Source organism: Sinocyclocheilus anshuiensis, unplaced genomic scaffold (assembly GCF_001515605.1).
Source record: "Sinocyclocheilus anshuiensis isolate Anshui unplaced genomic scaffold, SAMN03320099.WGS_v1.1 scaffold78, whole genome shotgun sequence".
Taxonomy (NCBI): Eukaryota; Metazoa; Chordata; class Actinopteri; order Cypriniformes; family Cyprinidae; genus Sinocyclocheilus; species Sinocyclocheilus anshuiensis.
The window spans coordinates 2,464,930-2,479,341 of record NW_015544250.1 but is presented as its reverse complement, the minus strand read 5'-3'; the positions used below and the strand labels follow the sequence as shown (position 1 = coordinate 2,479,341).

Sequence of the window (14,412 nt, the reverse complement as noted above, 5' to 3'; positions counted from 1 at the left end):
CTGTATTTACCCGAGCTGTTAATATTATCCCCCCAGTCCTCGGTGTGTGTTTCACCGATAAGCGTGTGGCGCAGCACAGCACAGCACAGCACAGTACAGTCAGAAATAGTCGGTAGGATGTCCAAAGAGGTAGGTAGTTTTTAAAAATGTATTCTGTTTTGTTTGATAAAAGCTACGTAGTTTTAATGTTCTGAATGTTTTCCGATTTAACTCGGATCTCCTTCATGGCTCTTTGTTAATGCAAATAGCGCGTTCAGCCGCCATTTTAAATCTTGTACTATGCACACAGGCCGCGTGCTTGCGTTGAAGGTCGTGTTCTCAAAAATCGTAGTTTCTTTGTTTTAATTATTCATTGGCCATAACTGTGATGGTTTGCATCAATTTATTATCTCGATTGTTTCACTGAAACAAAGCTACTGTTTATAAATGGGCCGCTTTGTCCGACACCAACATGGCGGAGGTGTTTGTTCACCTCCCCCAGATAGTCTGTTACCTCAAGGTTTCGTGACGCTTCGCGCATGAATACATTGTTAGTTTAATATCCGCTGCAGAATAATACACACGACGGACTTCGTTTCAATGGTACTAAGTTATTACGGGTTGATATTTTCAGGGCCAACCACGTGAGCCAGAGCAGCTGCGGAAGCTCTTCATTGGAGGGCTCAGCTTTGAAACCACAGACGATAGTTTGCGGGCGCATTTTGAACAATGGGGCGCCTTAACGGATTGTGTGGTAAGTTCCTTACGTCTTGCTTATCTACAGGGTTCAACAATATGGATCGTGTCTTCGCATAATCTTACACTAAGTATTGTGTTTTAATTGTATGGTGATGACCACTAGGTGTTTTAACCCTTATTATGCTTGTTTATGTGCTGCTGTAGGTGATGAAAGATCCAAACACCAAACGCTCCAGGGGCTTTGGGTTTGTCACTTATTGCGGTGTGGGTGAAGTCGATGCTGCTATGGATGCACGTCCCCACAAGGTTGACGGTAGGCTCGTGGAGCCCAAGCGAGCTGTGTCTCGAGAGGTGAGGTTTAGCACCCCAAGCTTTTGTAATGCAAAGACTTTTCTAAAGATGTGTATGAGTGCAGTTGCCTAATTGCATGTATCGATTTCAGGACTCCAACAAGCCATTTGCTCACACAACTGTGAAGAAGATCTTTGTGGGTGGCATTAAGGATGACACTGAGGAGAACCATCTTCGTGATTACTTCACAGAGTTTGGCAAACTTGAGGCCATTGAGATTATGGTTGACCACAAGACTGGAAACAAAAGAGGCTTTGCCTTTGTTACGTTTGATGACCATGACTCTGTTGATCGTATCGTCAGTAAGTGCTATCATTCAAGTGTCACTTGTAATGTCTTAATATTGTGGGTCTTTTTAATATAAATTAACACGCATCTTCCCCTTAGTTCAGAAATACCACACGGTGAATGGGCACAACTGTGAAGTCAGAAAAGCTCTGTCTAAACAAGAGATGCAAAACACTGGCATGAACATGAGAGGTAAGTTGATCAAGGGTTTCTTTTTTTTCCCCCCTCTGTTTTAATGTGCTTGCGTGTATTAGACTTTCACTCTTTTTTTTTTTAAATCTGTAGGCCGGGGTGGTGGTGGAGGAGGAGGTGGAAACTTCAACAGATATGGCAACAATGGCGGCTACAACAATGACTTTGGAGGCAGTGGAGGCGGCAACCGTGATGGATATTTTGGAAGAGGTACATGCCTAAGTAGACGTTGAAGTGTTTTGAATGGTGTATTTTAAGTTTTCGTGTTGACTTAAAGCACTTTTCACGATCCTTTTCAGGAGGCAGAAGTGGTGGAGGTGGCGGTGGTTATGGAGGCGACTGCTACAACAATGGATTTGGCAGCGGCGATGGTATACAGTGGTTTCTTAGTTCTTTGAAAGTACAATTTGGTAAAATGTTCTTTTTGTTAATGTTAAGTAACTTGTTCCTTTTGCTTTCTCCAGGTGGTTATGGTGGCAGTCCTGGTAACTATGGTGGAAATCGTGGATATGGAGGTGGTAGTGGTGGCGGAGGAGGACAGGGTTATGGCAACCAGGGCGGTGGTTATGGTGGCGGTGGCGGTAGCAACAGCGGTGGTAGCTATAATGACAATTACAACAATGGCAATGGAAACTTTGGAGGTGGTGAGTAGATGCCAGTCTGAATTCTTCATTTCCATACAAATAACTTGAATTTTCAGCAGTAACCAGGTGTATGTGGTTTAACTATGAATAGGCAACTTTGGAGGTGGTAGTGGCGGCGGTGGAGGTGGTAACTATGACTTTGGCAGCTATAACAACCAGCAGTCCAGCTATGGTCCCATGAAAGGGAACTTTGGAGGTGGCGGAGGAAGAAACAGTGGCCCATATAGTGGTGAGTTGTTCATAATGGCCTTTTCCATTTCTCTTGGTTTAAGTCTGCTTATATAAACAACTTGAATCCTAAATGACATGCCATCTGTTTTAGGTGGCTATGGTGGTGGATCTGGTGGTGGATATGGAGGCGGCTCTGGTGGTAGACGGTTTTAAGCTCAGAAAGGTTGGTTTCAAATTCTTTTGTCTAATTTTAAATCGATTTTCAGATGGCTTGGTTTACTGATTAACAAACCCAATACGTTAGTCTTGGATTGAATGCTCATTGCTATACTGTAACCTTGCTGTATATCTGGTGTAGAAACAAACCTCAGGTAGTGTGCAGCTTAACATTTGTTGTTCATATTGTTCAACAGGACTGAGTGCTTTAGGAGAGGAGAGCGAGAGAAGTGACAGGGCAGATGCAGGTTTACATCCCTAGATCTGCTCAGCCAAACAGGTTTGGCAGATTTACAGCTGCCACCAGAAGAAGTGTACAGTAGCGCTATCATGTGTGGGACATCATGAATTTGTCATGCAGACTTATTTTATATTGTCTATGGGAAAAGCATTCCAATGAGGTTCTATGTAGAATTACTTTCAGTCTTTATGGTTTTGATTTTTATGTAACCAATCAAGGTGAAATAAAACATCCTTTTTGTTTTGTTTTTTTAAAGATGTGCGTTTTAGTCATTTATTTTCTGGGGGTTTTAGTGTAGTACACTTGAACTTGATGGAGAGCTTCTTTGAGCCCTTCTAGTAGAAAGTAAACTCAAGACTGTCATCTGGCTCTTTAAAAAATGGAAACCTGATCTCTTAAGGGAACATGAGGTAAATGGTCAAAATTGGTTCAAAAAGCATAGGCTGTTTAATGCAAATGCCTAGAGTAGTGTGGCTGCATATCAGTCTAGCCATGGGAGCAGGCTGAGAAAGGAGTAGCAAGATCATCGCCCTGTGACGAAGCAGGGAGTACAGGGCGCCACTCAAAGACTAGCAGGCAGCGCTTTTATAACTCCTGTAGGTAAGAACAGACTTCTCAACTACCGCTGGTAATTGTAAAACAATTTATTAGCAGAAGCTGTACAGTTAATGTCAACTTCCCATTCAGTGTTGTGTATGTTACAGGGGAAGTAACTGCAGTCAGCATAGTTTGGTGCACAAGATTTTGTAAAACTTACACACTTTTTAATGCATGCCCACTGGTTTTTCATGTTCTATATTTAATGTGCTGACCATGTTACGCTTGCTTTTTCAGGATCTGACAAGTGAAAATCATCTCTTGAAATGAAAAGGCATTTGTCTTTCAAAACTGGTGAAATGATAAAGGTACTTGCTATTGTAGTGCAATATCTTGTTTACAATATTCCAAATTAAAATGATTTTTTCTTTTCTAGGACCAAAATGCAGCTGACGAGATTTTATTTTTGTTACCGGTTTTAGCTTTTTTTTTTTTTTTTTTACCAATAAAAATTTTAATTCTACAAATGATGTGATCCGTGTCTTGTGTATAACTCATTAACTGAAAGCATGTGTTTGTATGTTGGACATGATTGTTTTAGACCAATGTTTTAATGTACAAAAGTAGTTTGCCGCCCACCCACAGTGTAGTCTAACACAAGTTTGGAAGCGTTTTCTTAATCATAAAAGCTCTTTGCAATTTCTGTAGTTATACTGGCCTAAACTACTTTGGTTAAAAATTCCTGTTTGTGTGATCTCTTAAGTGATTAAGTCTTTGTCCATTCATGATTTATTTGAAGTAATTAATTCATTGGTCATTAAGTGTAGGAACCTCATGAATTTAGTTCTCCATCTATGGGTGACTTAAAAAAAAAAAAAAAAAAAATTAGTTCATTCACCCTCCAGGGCTGTGTTCTGTGGCACCAAGTAAATGTTGCCATCATTAGTTTGTTGTAGTGAATACTCATCAACTGAATAAAGGTGTCCCTCCTCATCACGAAGCTGTGAAAACACTTGGGTGTAAAGATCTGAGAGCCGACATTTGATAATGGCTAGGTTTTGCTGAAACTCCAGTCTCTCTCTGCTTAAATGTTCTCTTTGGGCTCTAAGCTGTCCCAGCTCGTTTTCTAAATGCACAATGTTCTCCAGCTTCCGCTTACGGCAGTTCTGAGCAGCCACTTTGTTCTTCCCTCGTCTGCGAATGTCCCTCACGAGTGCCAGCTGAGCGTCGCTCAGTGTGAACTGGGTCAAGAGCTCACTGAAGTCATCCACTGGTAGGTTCACAATCTTTTCCAGTGAGAATGGGATTTTGAGAGCGAGAGCTCGCCGCTCGTCTCTGCTCAGGTGTACAGAAACACTGCTCGACTTTTGATTTGGATACATAGATTGATATGAGCCCAGTCTTGTTAAACCTGAGCTATTTAGTTGTAGATCATGCAGAGCTGTGGGTAAAACCGGTTGCTTCATTGATGCAATTGGTTGGTAAGTCTGCTGGTTGATGGGTTGCATGTTTGCAGTTGTGGGATAAGAAGTTCCAGGGTATGAACTGTAGGACTGCTGGTAGTCAACAGACCCAAGCAAACTCGGCCGCATGCGACATAGCTCCCCAATACTTTCGCTTTCAGCGTAGCCCATCGTACGATCAGCAGGTAAGTACGAAGGTACTCCATGCACTGCATTCTCAGGAGAGGCAAGCGGTGGGCTTGAACCAAGCGACAAACCGGAATCTGACTCGAGATCATCTGCACAAGCCTGTTTGATTTGTCCTGTGCAGTGAAGGTTGATAACGCTGTCTTTCACAATCCCATGACTGCGTGTCGTCATGTTCATGTGCTCCAAAAGACTCGTGAGAGGTGGATGAAGAGCTTGCGTATTCGCAAGCATTCTTGAGGAACCGTGGCTGACAGGGAGGCTGTAGTGCATATCCATGTGTGGGTTCAAACGCTGATAGGGTGGCATCATTTCAGGGTATGCATTTTCATAAACACCAGCAGAATGGGCATCACAAGTGGCAGGGATGGATTCTGGCTGCGGTTGACTCATCCCGAACCCCCCTTGAGAAACCATGGGCTCCATGGACAGGTGTGGAATAGCTTCAAAGGGATTCTCATTGGGTACCTCAAACTCCTGTGACAAAAATAATGTTTTAATAACAAGAACTTCCAGTTTCACTCAAACTTGACCTTGGAGGTGATTCAGATCAAACTCTTTTACAATAAAACACTAGTAAAGAGAAGGTTTTCAGTTGATTTGTGCTGCAGAGAAGGGTTGTATTCTGCTCACTACAGGACCAGCCCACCTGGGTGAAAGTGCCACCCGTAGCTTGTGCAGGTCTTACTTGGGAGCGCTCAGGTTTCATGTCGAAACAGACGGTCATTGTGCTATGCAGGGGTCTGTCGGCAATATACAGCACTCACCCTCTTTCTCTGTCTGCCTTTATCCTCGCATCACTCAATTGGCCCATTGTTGCAGATCATAGCGTAATGTGTGTGTTTACAGAGGATTCAGCATTAGAAAAATGTTATAAGGCCACCATTTCATTAAGACTCTAAAACGACTGGCTGTATCCGACCACAAAATAATCAGACATTTTCTTGAGTTTTGATATTTGTGCATGTAAAAGAGGAAGCTTAGTGGGTTGTTCCAGTGTACCCACCTGAAGTTCTGTGATGGCCATCAGTTCCTGCCAGGCCAAGTCCATCTCCATATGCTGGGGGGAGCGATGTGCCCGGAATCCAGTGACATTGGTGGACACCTCCCCATGCAGTCTTCCAGGGTTTGCCAGTCCCTTAACGTTGATAAACATTGATTATTTTTGTCATTTAAATGTCTTTAAATATTTATTAAAATATATAATTATTTCAAATCCTTGAAACAAGATAGATTTACTGCATAAGACTTGTTTTCAACCACATACACACATGCGTATATATATATATATACACATTTATAAAATACACATTTGCATTATACTCATTTTTGAATTTTCATTTTATATATTAATTTTTTCAAGTGTTTTAAGTATCCAGTAAAAAATCTGCTAGTGCAGTAAGACAAAATATATCTGTAAAATAAATATGCATTCTCACAAGTTTTGTTTTTAAATATTTTTCAGTAGAGAAAGTACTAATTCAGCTTATTAAGAAGTCAATTTTGCGGGGTACAGATAGATTTTACAGCATTTATTCATTAATTTAAAAAAATATATATATATTTTTCGTCTTTTCTCACTGGGAAAACATAGCTGAATTATATATATATTTTTTCCTCATAAAGATACTGACCTCACAGCTGATCCTCAGGGGAAGTACACTGTTGATTGCTGAACACATTCAGGACAGACACCTGATGCAGTGAATCAGTCTAAAACATTAAATGAAATCAGAAACTTCTTGTATTTTGTCAAGCACGAATGTCAAGTCAAACGCATTTGTAGAGTTAAAAATAAAGAGAAAAAGACACAAACAATGCAAGCGTTCACATAAAGGGCAATATAGGTCAGTTGTGACTGCATGCTAACAATTTTAAAAACATTTTCTACACACCTGTAAACGGACGATAATGTCACTCTGAAACTTCAAAAAATTTACATTTACCATAAGAATATATCTTGTTTGAAACTGTTTCACGTTTCTCTTCCCATGTGCTCCAATTGTCATATTGTGTGACTGGACATGAAGTTTCGTTGGGCTGGATTTGTCCTATCAGCTGGCTTTGCGAACAGTAATGTCAACCCTTGATAAGACAATCTTTTGGGAGCCAGCCTGTTCTCCAGTAAACGAAGGCAGGGGTCTAACCACAGACATCAGAATGTCAGGAAGAGTTTCTCAGCATACTCCCTCACGTTGAAAATAAACAAATTAGTTTACGTTGATGCTTAATATGCATTTGCAGTCATTCTGGTTACCACTCAGTTTCATTTCCTTTAGCTATATCATTGTGTAAAACAAATTAAACTTGTTCCTCATCTGTTGGTTTGCTTTTATTGGTGCTATATTACAGCCTTTTATACACAACATCCGTTTTAAACTTTAATGTTGGTTTCCTGTTAAATTGGACATATATTTTAGTACAGTAAAAACTATGAAGCTACAATAATAATTTTGCATTCAAATGTCATTATTCTGTTACTATTTGCAAGTGTAACGATGAGAAAAACTTATCTTTTTAAATCAAACGAACAATTTTACAAAAGAGTGAAAATTCAGTATAATTTAGAAAATGTTATATATGTTATATATATATGCACTGCCTGATTGAACTGTCAGGTACAAGTTTGACAGGACGTGGCAGCAATAATGCTGTATAACATCCAATGGTTTGGCATTTCATGTGTGGTGAAGTATTTAACAAAACACGTCTTTCCTTTTGTCATATTGAGGGTAAAAAACATATATCCTGCCTTTACCGCGGTGTCTAGCTTATTTCCTTTGACTATAGTTTCTGAAATGATGAGGGGACAGGGCTGTGGGACCGGCCTCCCAAGTTTCAACATCAGCTGTGGTACTAACCACTGAACCAGTGTACATGAGCCAACAGTGAGCAAGAAAACAAAAAATTCAACTATTTTTTTACCTTTATATAATACATTTCTCTCTCTTTTTAAACATTACTCTAAACCATGTGTGCAATATTTGTGATAATCAAAAAGTGATAGCAGTGGGTAGCATCTAATGAAAAATAAAGAAAAGTTTAGGCCAAATAAAAGTTTTAAAATTATTATTATAATTTTTTTTTGTAAATAATTTTTTTTTAATTAAACCTTTTAAACAAAATTCACATCTCATAAAAACGATAACATTATAAACTTAATAATTTAAGGGGAAAAAGTAATATAGTAAAATAGAATTTATTTACAGTATAATACTACACTTAACACTTTAATCTAGGTTATAATAATTGTCAACGTCTGTATTGAGCTTCTAAAGCAAAAAAAAATCATTTTTATGAGTCCTTAGTTCTTAAAGAGTCTTTATGACTAGAATTATGACTCAAAAACTTTCAGATTCGATAGTGAACCAGAATTGTACAATATCTGTCAACAACTGCCATATTTACTGAAGAAACAACAAACCCTCAAAGAAGATGAAATGACAAACTGTACCTTATTAGCATGTCCTAAAGCACTAAGCTCAGATGAAAAAGTCTTCACAATATCATATTCACAATATCCTGAGAGCAGTAACCACTGACCCCTGTGTTGAACTGAAGAGTGAAAGAGTTTGCTGCATGCTCTTAGTTTTGAACTACAAGTGTGCATGCGCTCAACCTGTCTTTCTCTCCCACTCACCCTGTGTGCTTTTGGCTGTCACTCATACAGATGGGATGGGTCTAAGGGCGATGCAAGCAGGTTTCCTGTAAAGCACCCACACTTTTTGCCCTCCTAAATGCAACACTTGCACTTTAATATGTTTAAACGCCTGATCCTGTGGGCTTCCCAAACCAAATACAGACTCGGACCCTTCAGCTTGTGGTTTATGGACAAGTGATTCACATCCACAGCTTTGGTGTGCACATGTCTAAAATCTATCACAAAAAAAAAACATACTTCCTTAATAAGAACTATGTGTTTCATGGCATGCATAAAAGACCCAAGGTGTTCATGTAAAGGAAAGCCACTGTGAGGGATGTGGTTTGAACGCAGACACTACAAGCAGGCGCACCTGGAGTTAAATCTGGGATTGCTTTGCGGAGGAGGGGCTGTTTTCTGACTTGCTTTAGTAGGGATGGAATGTACACCTTCAACAGGTAAGAAAGGCCACATTGTTCCTGTATATGCTGCTCAACCACAGACAGCGAGCAAAAGCGGGGGCAGGGGGGACGAGAGGGTGGAAGAGTGTGTCTTACATTGCAAGTGACCATTCGAGTCTTTGCTGAAGTCCCTCTGTAGTCAAACACACGCGGGACAATCAGCACGATTGTTCAGGCACAATTGTCAGGTGAGGTGAAAGGATGTGTTTTCCTTGTTCATTTGAAGTGCTTAATTTTATTTGACCGATGCCTTATCGCGTTACACCCAATAATACAGCACTTAAAGAGCGTTCAGATGCATGACGGTCCACAATCATTAGAAACAAATGACTGCCAGTGTAAGCATTTCTGGTCGAGAAATCAAATTTCCTATCAATAATACAATTTTAAAAAGCTTCCGAAAGGGAGTTTTCGCAGTGATACCACCATTTTTGGTTCCCCAAAGAACCCTACAGTGAACTGTTCTTAAAAGAATAATTTTTTCTTAGTGTGAAGAACATTTTAATAATCTGAAGGACCTTACACTATTAAAAATAAAGTTTTTTATTGGCTTCTATAGTTCCATGAAGAACCTTTAACTTCCATGGAATCTTACCATTCCACAAAAGGTTCCTTAAAGTGTAAAATGGTTCTTCAGATTATTGAAATGTTCTTTACACTAAGAAAAAAATTGGTTCTTTTACGAACTGTTGACTGAAAGGTTCTTCGGGGAACCAAAAATTGTTCTTCTATGGCATTTCTGTGAAAACCTCCTTTTGGAACTCTTATTTTTAAGAGTGTATGTACAATGGAAAGTTTCCATTGTACATACACTGTTGTTATGTATGTTATACATGGATGTTAAAGGTTCTTCACTGAACCATTGATGCCAAAAAAGAACCTTTGTTTTTAAAAGAGTGGAAGAATGATTTTTGGTTCCCCAATGAACCTCTCAGTGATCAGCTCCTAAAAGAACCATTTCTTTCTTAGTGTGAAGAGCATTACAACAATCTAAAGAAACTTTTTTCACTATAAAGAACCTTTTGTACAATGGAAAGGTTCCATGGATGTTAAAGGTTCTTCATAGAACCATCAATGCCAATAAGTGTAACAACAAATCAGATGCCCAATGGTGTGATGACAAAGTACTAAGAAATAGTAAGTTATGAACAAAAACGGTTTATCAAAGCGCATGATAGCGGTGTGCCCGTGGTTTTCTAGATACTTGTTGATGCTCGTCTTTTACGATGCGGTGTTTTCATTCCCACGCATTAATATGTTTGTATGTAAATGCAGCATTATGATGGACGTAGGTGGCTGACAGCGTCCAAAGAGGTGGGCGCCTGCCAGGAACCAGAGAGACGGGACTTCCCAAGCCACACACATGAAAACAGCCTGCTATTACATACACCACAATGCTTTGGGATTTGGTGTGTTCCAACCTAAACAGCAGTTCTGACTCTCTCTCCACATAGTTCAGGTCACCGAGTCGCTTGAACAGTTCTATATCTCACTGGTGTGTAACCTTTTTGTCATTTTCATCTATTTATTCTGGCCATTCAATGTTCAGTTTAACATGTTAGCTTGTATTTTTGTATTCATTACACCCGCTGCCACGTTGTGGGATCGTGATGCTCTTAACCCTTTTGGTTTGACCAAAGGAAGTGAAACAGCTCCTTGACACCATCCTTACCCATCCAACTATTCCTATTCTTCCTGCTTCCCACAGGTAGTAGGAAACTCACAGGATTTGTTTTTAGAAGAAACTCAGAAACCCAATGGTTTCTAAATATAGTAATGTTTTCTATAACCCATGTCAATAATTTAATATATAGGAAAAATAAAGAAATTATATATATAACATACATAGTTTTTTAACACATTTTTCAATTATTACACACAAAATAGCATATAATATAATTATATTTAATATATCTATATAGGCTATTTTTTTTATATATAGAATTTTGTGTGTGTGTATAAATATACACACACAAAATTAAGCTTTGCATCACAGGAATAATATACATACATACATACCTACATATATATCTATATCTATATATATATATATATATATATATATATAACATCACTATCAAAGTGTCATTAGCCACAAGCAAACATGAGAACATGTTTTCAATTACACGGAAAAACCTCACAAGCTACTTATGATGAGAGCATTTGTGTCTTTGGTTTGTGGTCCATTGGGAAAATTCATCCAAGCCTACTGCTGGGAAAAGTGGAAAATTTGTGTATGAGTAATCAAGAGTAACGTAATTTCATCCAATGCAAAACATACTCTAGCAGCACTCAATTAAATAAATAGCATTTTCTTAAACCCCAAATATTGTATATTTTAAATATACAACTTTAATTCAACTACAGCCCAACCACAACTACAGGATTTTTAAATATTTAAGACAAATAAAAAGTTATGATGTAAAATGCAGAAAAATCCACACAATTTCGAGGCCACTTTTGCACACCTAATAAGCAAATTTGTGACATTCACTATGTCAGATTTCCCCGCTTACATGCACTTTTTGGCCCCACTGTATGGTATGTGCTTTATTGTGCAATAAAGAAGGCCGGGCGACTTAAAGTATACAGCGATACTGTACACAGCTCCCCTCAACCACCGTCTCATGCCAGAAACCACAACAGTTAGCATGAGCACCTAGACAAGCTTTTATCAGCGCTCAGCAGAGCTTCCGCCACCCAACATCCCCTTTCCTCCACTCTCCTCTCCTTCTGCAGCCTCAGGCTCCAACCACAAAGGCAGCACAGCTCTCACACACCCATCCCCACACTGGGAAACCGACGGGATACAGAGACACTTCCATATCCGACACTCATCACAGGCCAGTATGATGATGATCATGTCCATCACTGCCCTTCTGATACGCTGTGAAAAAGATAAGTGGACACATACCCTGCCGTGACCGCACAGATAAAGATGTGATTGTGAAAGATGTCTGATTATCTTTTTATCTGAAGCACTATTGAGACACAGTTGCTATGCGCAATGATACTGTGGGTGCTGGTTCCTCATTTGGAGACCTTCAGGTATAACGATTGTTTGGTGACAAATATTCTTCTAAACTGAGTTCTGAGAAGATCAGCTCTGTTGAAAATATTTCCACTGTACATTTGGCTAGATGAGCCATAAAGCCAGTGCTATTTGAGGAGTACTTATCATTTATTATATTATTAGTTAATACAGAACTAATAATAATTTAGTAATGAATTCATAATAAATCAACTGCTGAGCACTGTAGGCCATATGAATGTAATAAAGAAAAAATTACTTACAGCAAGTACAACAAGCTCTAAACGGCTGCAACTATAAACACATAGATCTACTATAAACACACCCATATGAAATACTTCACATACAGAAAGGCAAAGACAAAAAAGGGGTTTTCAAGAATAAAAACAACAAAAGTTTAATACAGCTTTCATTTTTTATACATTCGAATGTGTCTTGTTTAATTAATTCATTATTTTTTTTCCTGAGCAAAAAATAATGACTGTCATTCATTTTTATTATGATTTACAGAACAAAATTTCAGTCAGTGTAACAATAGTTTGTACACCAGAAAATCTTGTCAGGAGTATTTAGAACAATAATCTTTAGATTACATCAAAAGACTCTATTCAAGGATCACAGTGCAGCCCCTACAAACTAATTAATTGTCATTTTAAATCTTTACCAGTCTTTGCCACTATCCTTCAAATCACTGTCAGCAAGAAGTTTTTAATCATTTAAAATATAATAAAATTTAGTATGATCACTTGTTAATTTCTACATATGCTTATTCTGCTGGTCAGAATAAGTATGTTGTTTAATTTTTACATTATGTATTTTAAATTATTTTAAGTTATTATCTATCTATCTATCTATCTATCTATCTATATACATACATACATACATATATTTGTGAATTTGTATTTGAATTTATAATGCAAACCAACTTTTGAACTAATATATACAGTATATCTATATATATATGTTTTTATATACACATTAAAATCAGTAATATCGCAAAATATTATTTCAGTTTAAAATAACTGTTTTTTATTTGAACACATTTTAATATGAAATGTATTCTTGTAATGGCAAAGCTGAATTTTCAGCAGTCATTACTTCAGCGTCACATGATCCTTCAGAAATCATTCTAATGAAAACTCGAAGACCTTTATAATTTTTTTTTCAAGATGCTTTGATGAATAATAAACAAGGATTGTAAAAACAGCACTTGTCTTTACTGTCACTTTTAATCGATTTAATGCTAAGTATTAATTTCTTTTAAAATGAAAAAAAAAAAGTGAATTGGCCAAACATTTATACAGTAGTTTATATAGCAAATGAGGAACATAATAATACAAAAGATATGAATAAAAACTGAACAAATAATTCTTGTTCTGTGAACAGCATTGTGAAGTTATGATTCTCATACTCTGGGTGACATTATAACCATACCTGAAAAAAAGTACACTAAGGAAACACATACTGTATCCTCTTTGATATAACACGGGGTAATTTCGAAATGCTCTTCGTGGTAAAATTGTGAAAACCCAGTGTTTCATTGTGAAACTCGCTGGTGAGCCACCTTACTGAAGCATACATTATAAAGAAAATATTTATGCAGAATATAACTACACTTTGTCCTTTTTGCTTCGGGACTCATTTTGGACACAGAATTAAATGTAGCCAACATGCTCAGCATAGTATTGTGAGTTTTACTTACAAATTAGCCCACCACAGATCTCTAGATTAAACCATTTCTGATGTGAGTGTAGTTGCTGTGAACTGTGCGCAGGGAAAACCCCTGTTAGGATTAGTTTTCACAGTGGTGCTTCCCAGAAAAAGTGACCAGTGTAATTATGATGCCCAGTTGTAGGAGGATCTCTTAAATTATCACAGAGAAAAACAGGACAGGCTGGAAGCATATGCAATTTTGAGGAGGACTTGTGTCATTGAGGCCAGTGTGTCATTCACGGAGGGCAAACAGATTCCAAACCCAATCAGTTCAGAATCAGGATCCGAATCACTCATTATCTTTGACTAAGCGTCTGCTCATGAGAGCCTGAGGTTTACTTCAGGTTAGAACTACTGCTCAGCTTTATTTCCATAGCTGAAAGCATGATGAAGTCATTAGGTAGAGTGTTGACTTTATAGTGAATCACCTTTAGTAAAGCTCCTTTGACACACTCTGTAAATGGGAGTCATTTTTGTTTTTAAATTCTAAAATATTGTTTTAAGCCTTTTATATTACGTATCTTCCTTTAAACTTACTCAAAATGTGACACATAGGTAGTTTCACATAACGATACTAATGAAACATATGAATATATATAC

General features: G+C 38.0%; 2 protein-coding genes across 2 annotated transcripts; one reads left to right on the top strand and one right to left on the bottom strand.

Moving 5' to 3' along the window:
* The first annotated feature begins 28 nt into the window (after nt 1–28).
* Nucleotides 29–3,841, top strand: LOC107697928 (heterogeneous nuclear ribonucleoprotein A1-like). The gene is made up of 12 exons (XM_016498801.1): nt 29–129; nt 614–733; nt 883–1,029; nt 1,121–1,331; nt 1,417–1,509; nt 1,603–1,719; nt 1,809–1,880; nt 1,974–2,153; nt 2,245–2,382; nt 2,476–2,547; nt 3,616–3,686; nt 3,755–3,841. Exons 1-10 carry the CDS (start codon nt 118–120, stop codon nt 2,535–2,537), a joined length of 1,152 nt encoding a protein of 383 aa, XP_016354287.1. The 5' UTR covers nt 29–117; the 3' UTR covers nt 2,538–2,547; nt 3,616–3,686; nt 3,755–3,841.
* LOC107697927 (transcription factor NF-E2 45 kDa subunit-like) lies at nt 3,700–6,781 on the bottom strand. The gene is made up of 3 exons (XM_016498800.1): nt 6,602–6,781; nt 5,974–6,105; nt 3,700–5,444 (listed from the first exon to the last, which is right to left on the bottom strand). The coding sequence occupies exons 1-3, from the start codon at nt 6,647–6,649 to the stop codon at nt 4,209–4,211; spliced, it is 1,416 nt and encodes a 471-aa protein (XP_016354286.1). The 5' UTR covers nt 6,650–6,781; the 3' UTR covers nt 3,700–4,208.
* Between the last annotated feature and the right edge of the window lie 7,631 nt (nt 6,782–14,412).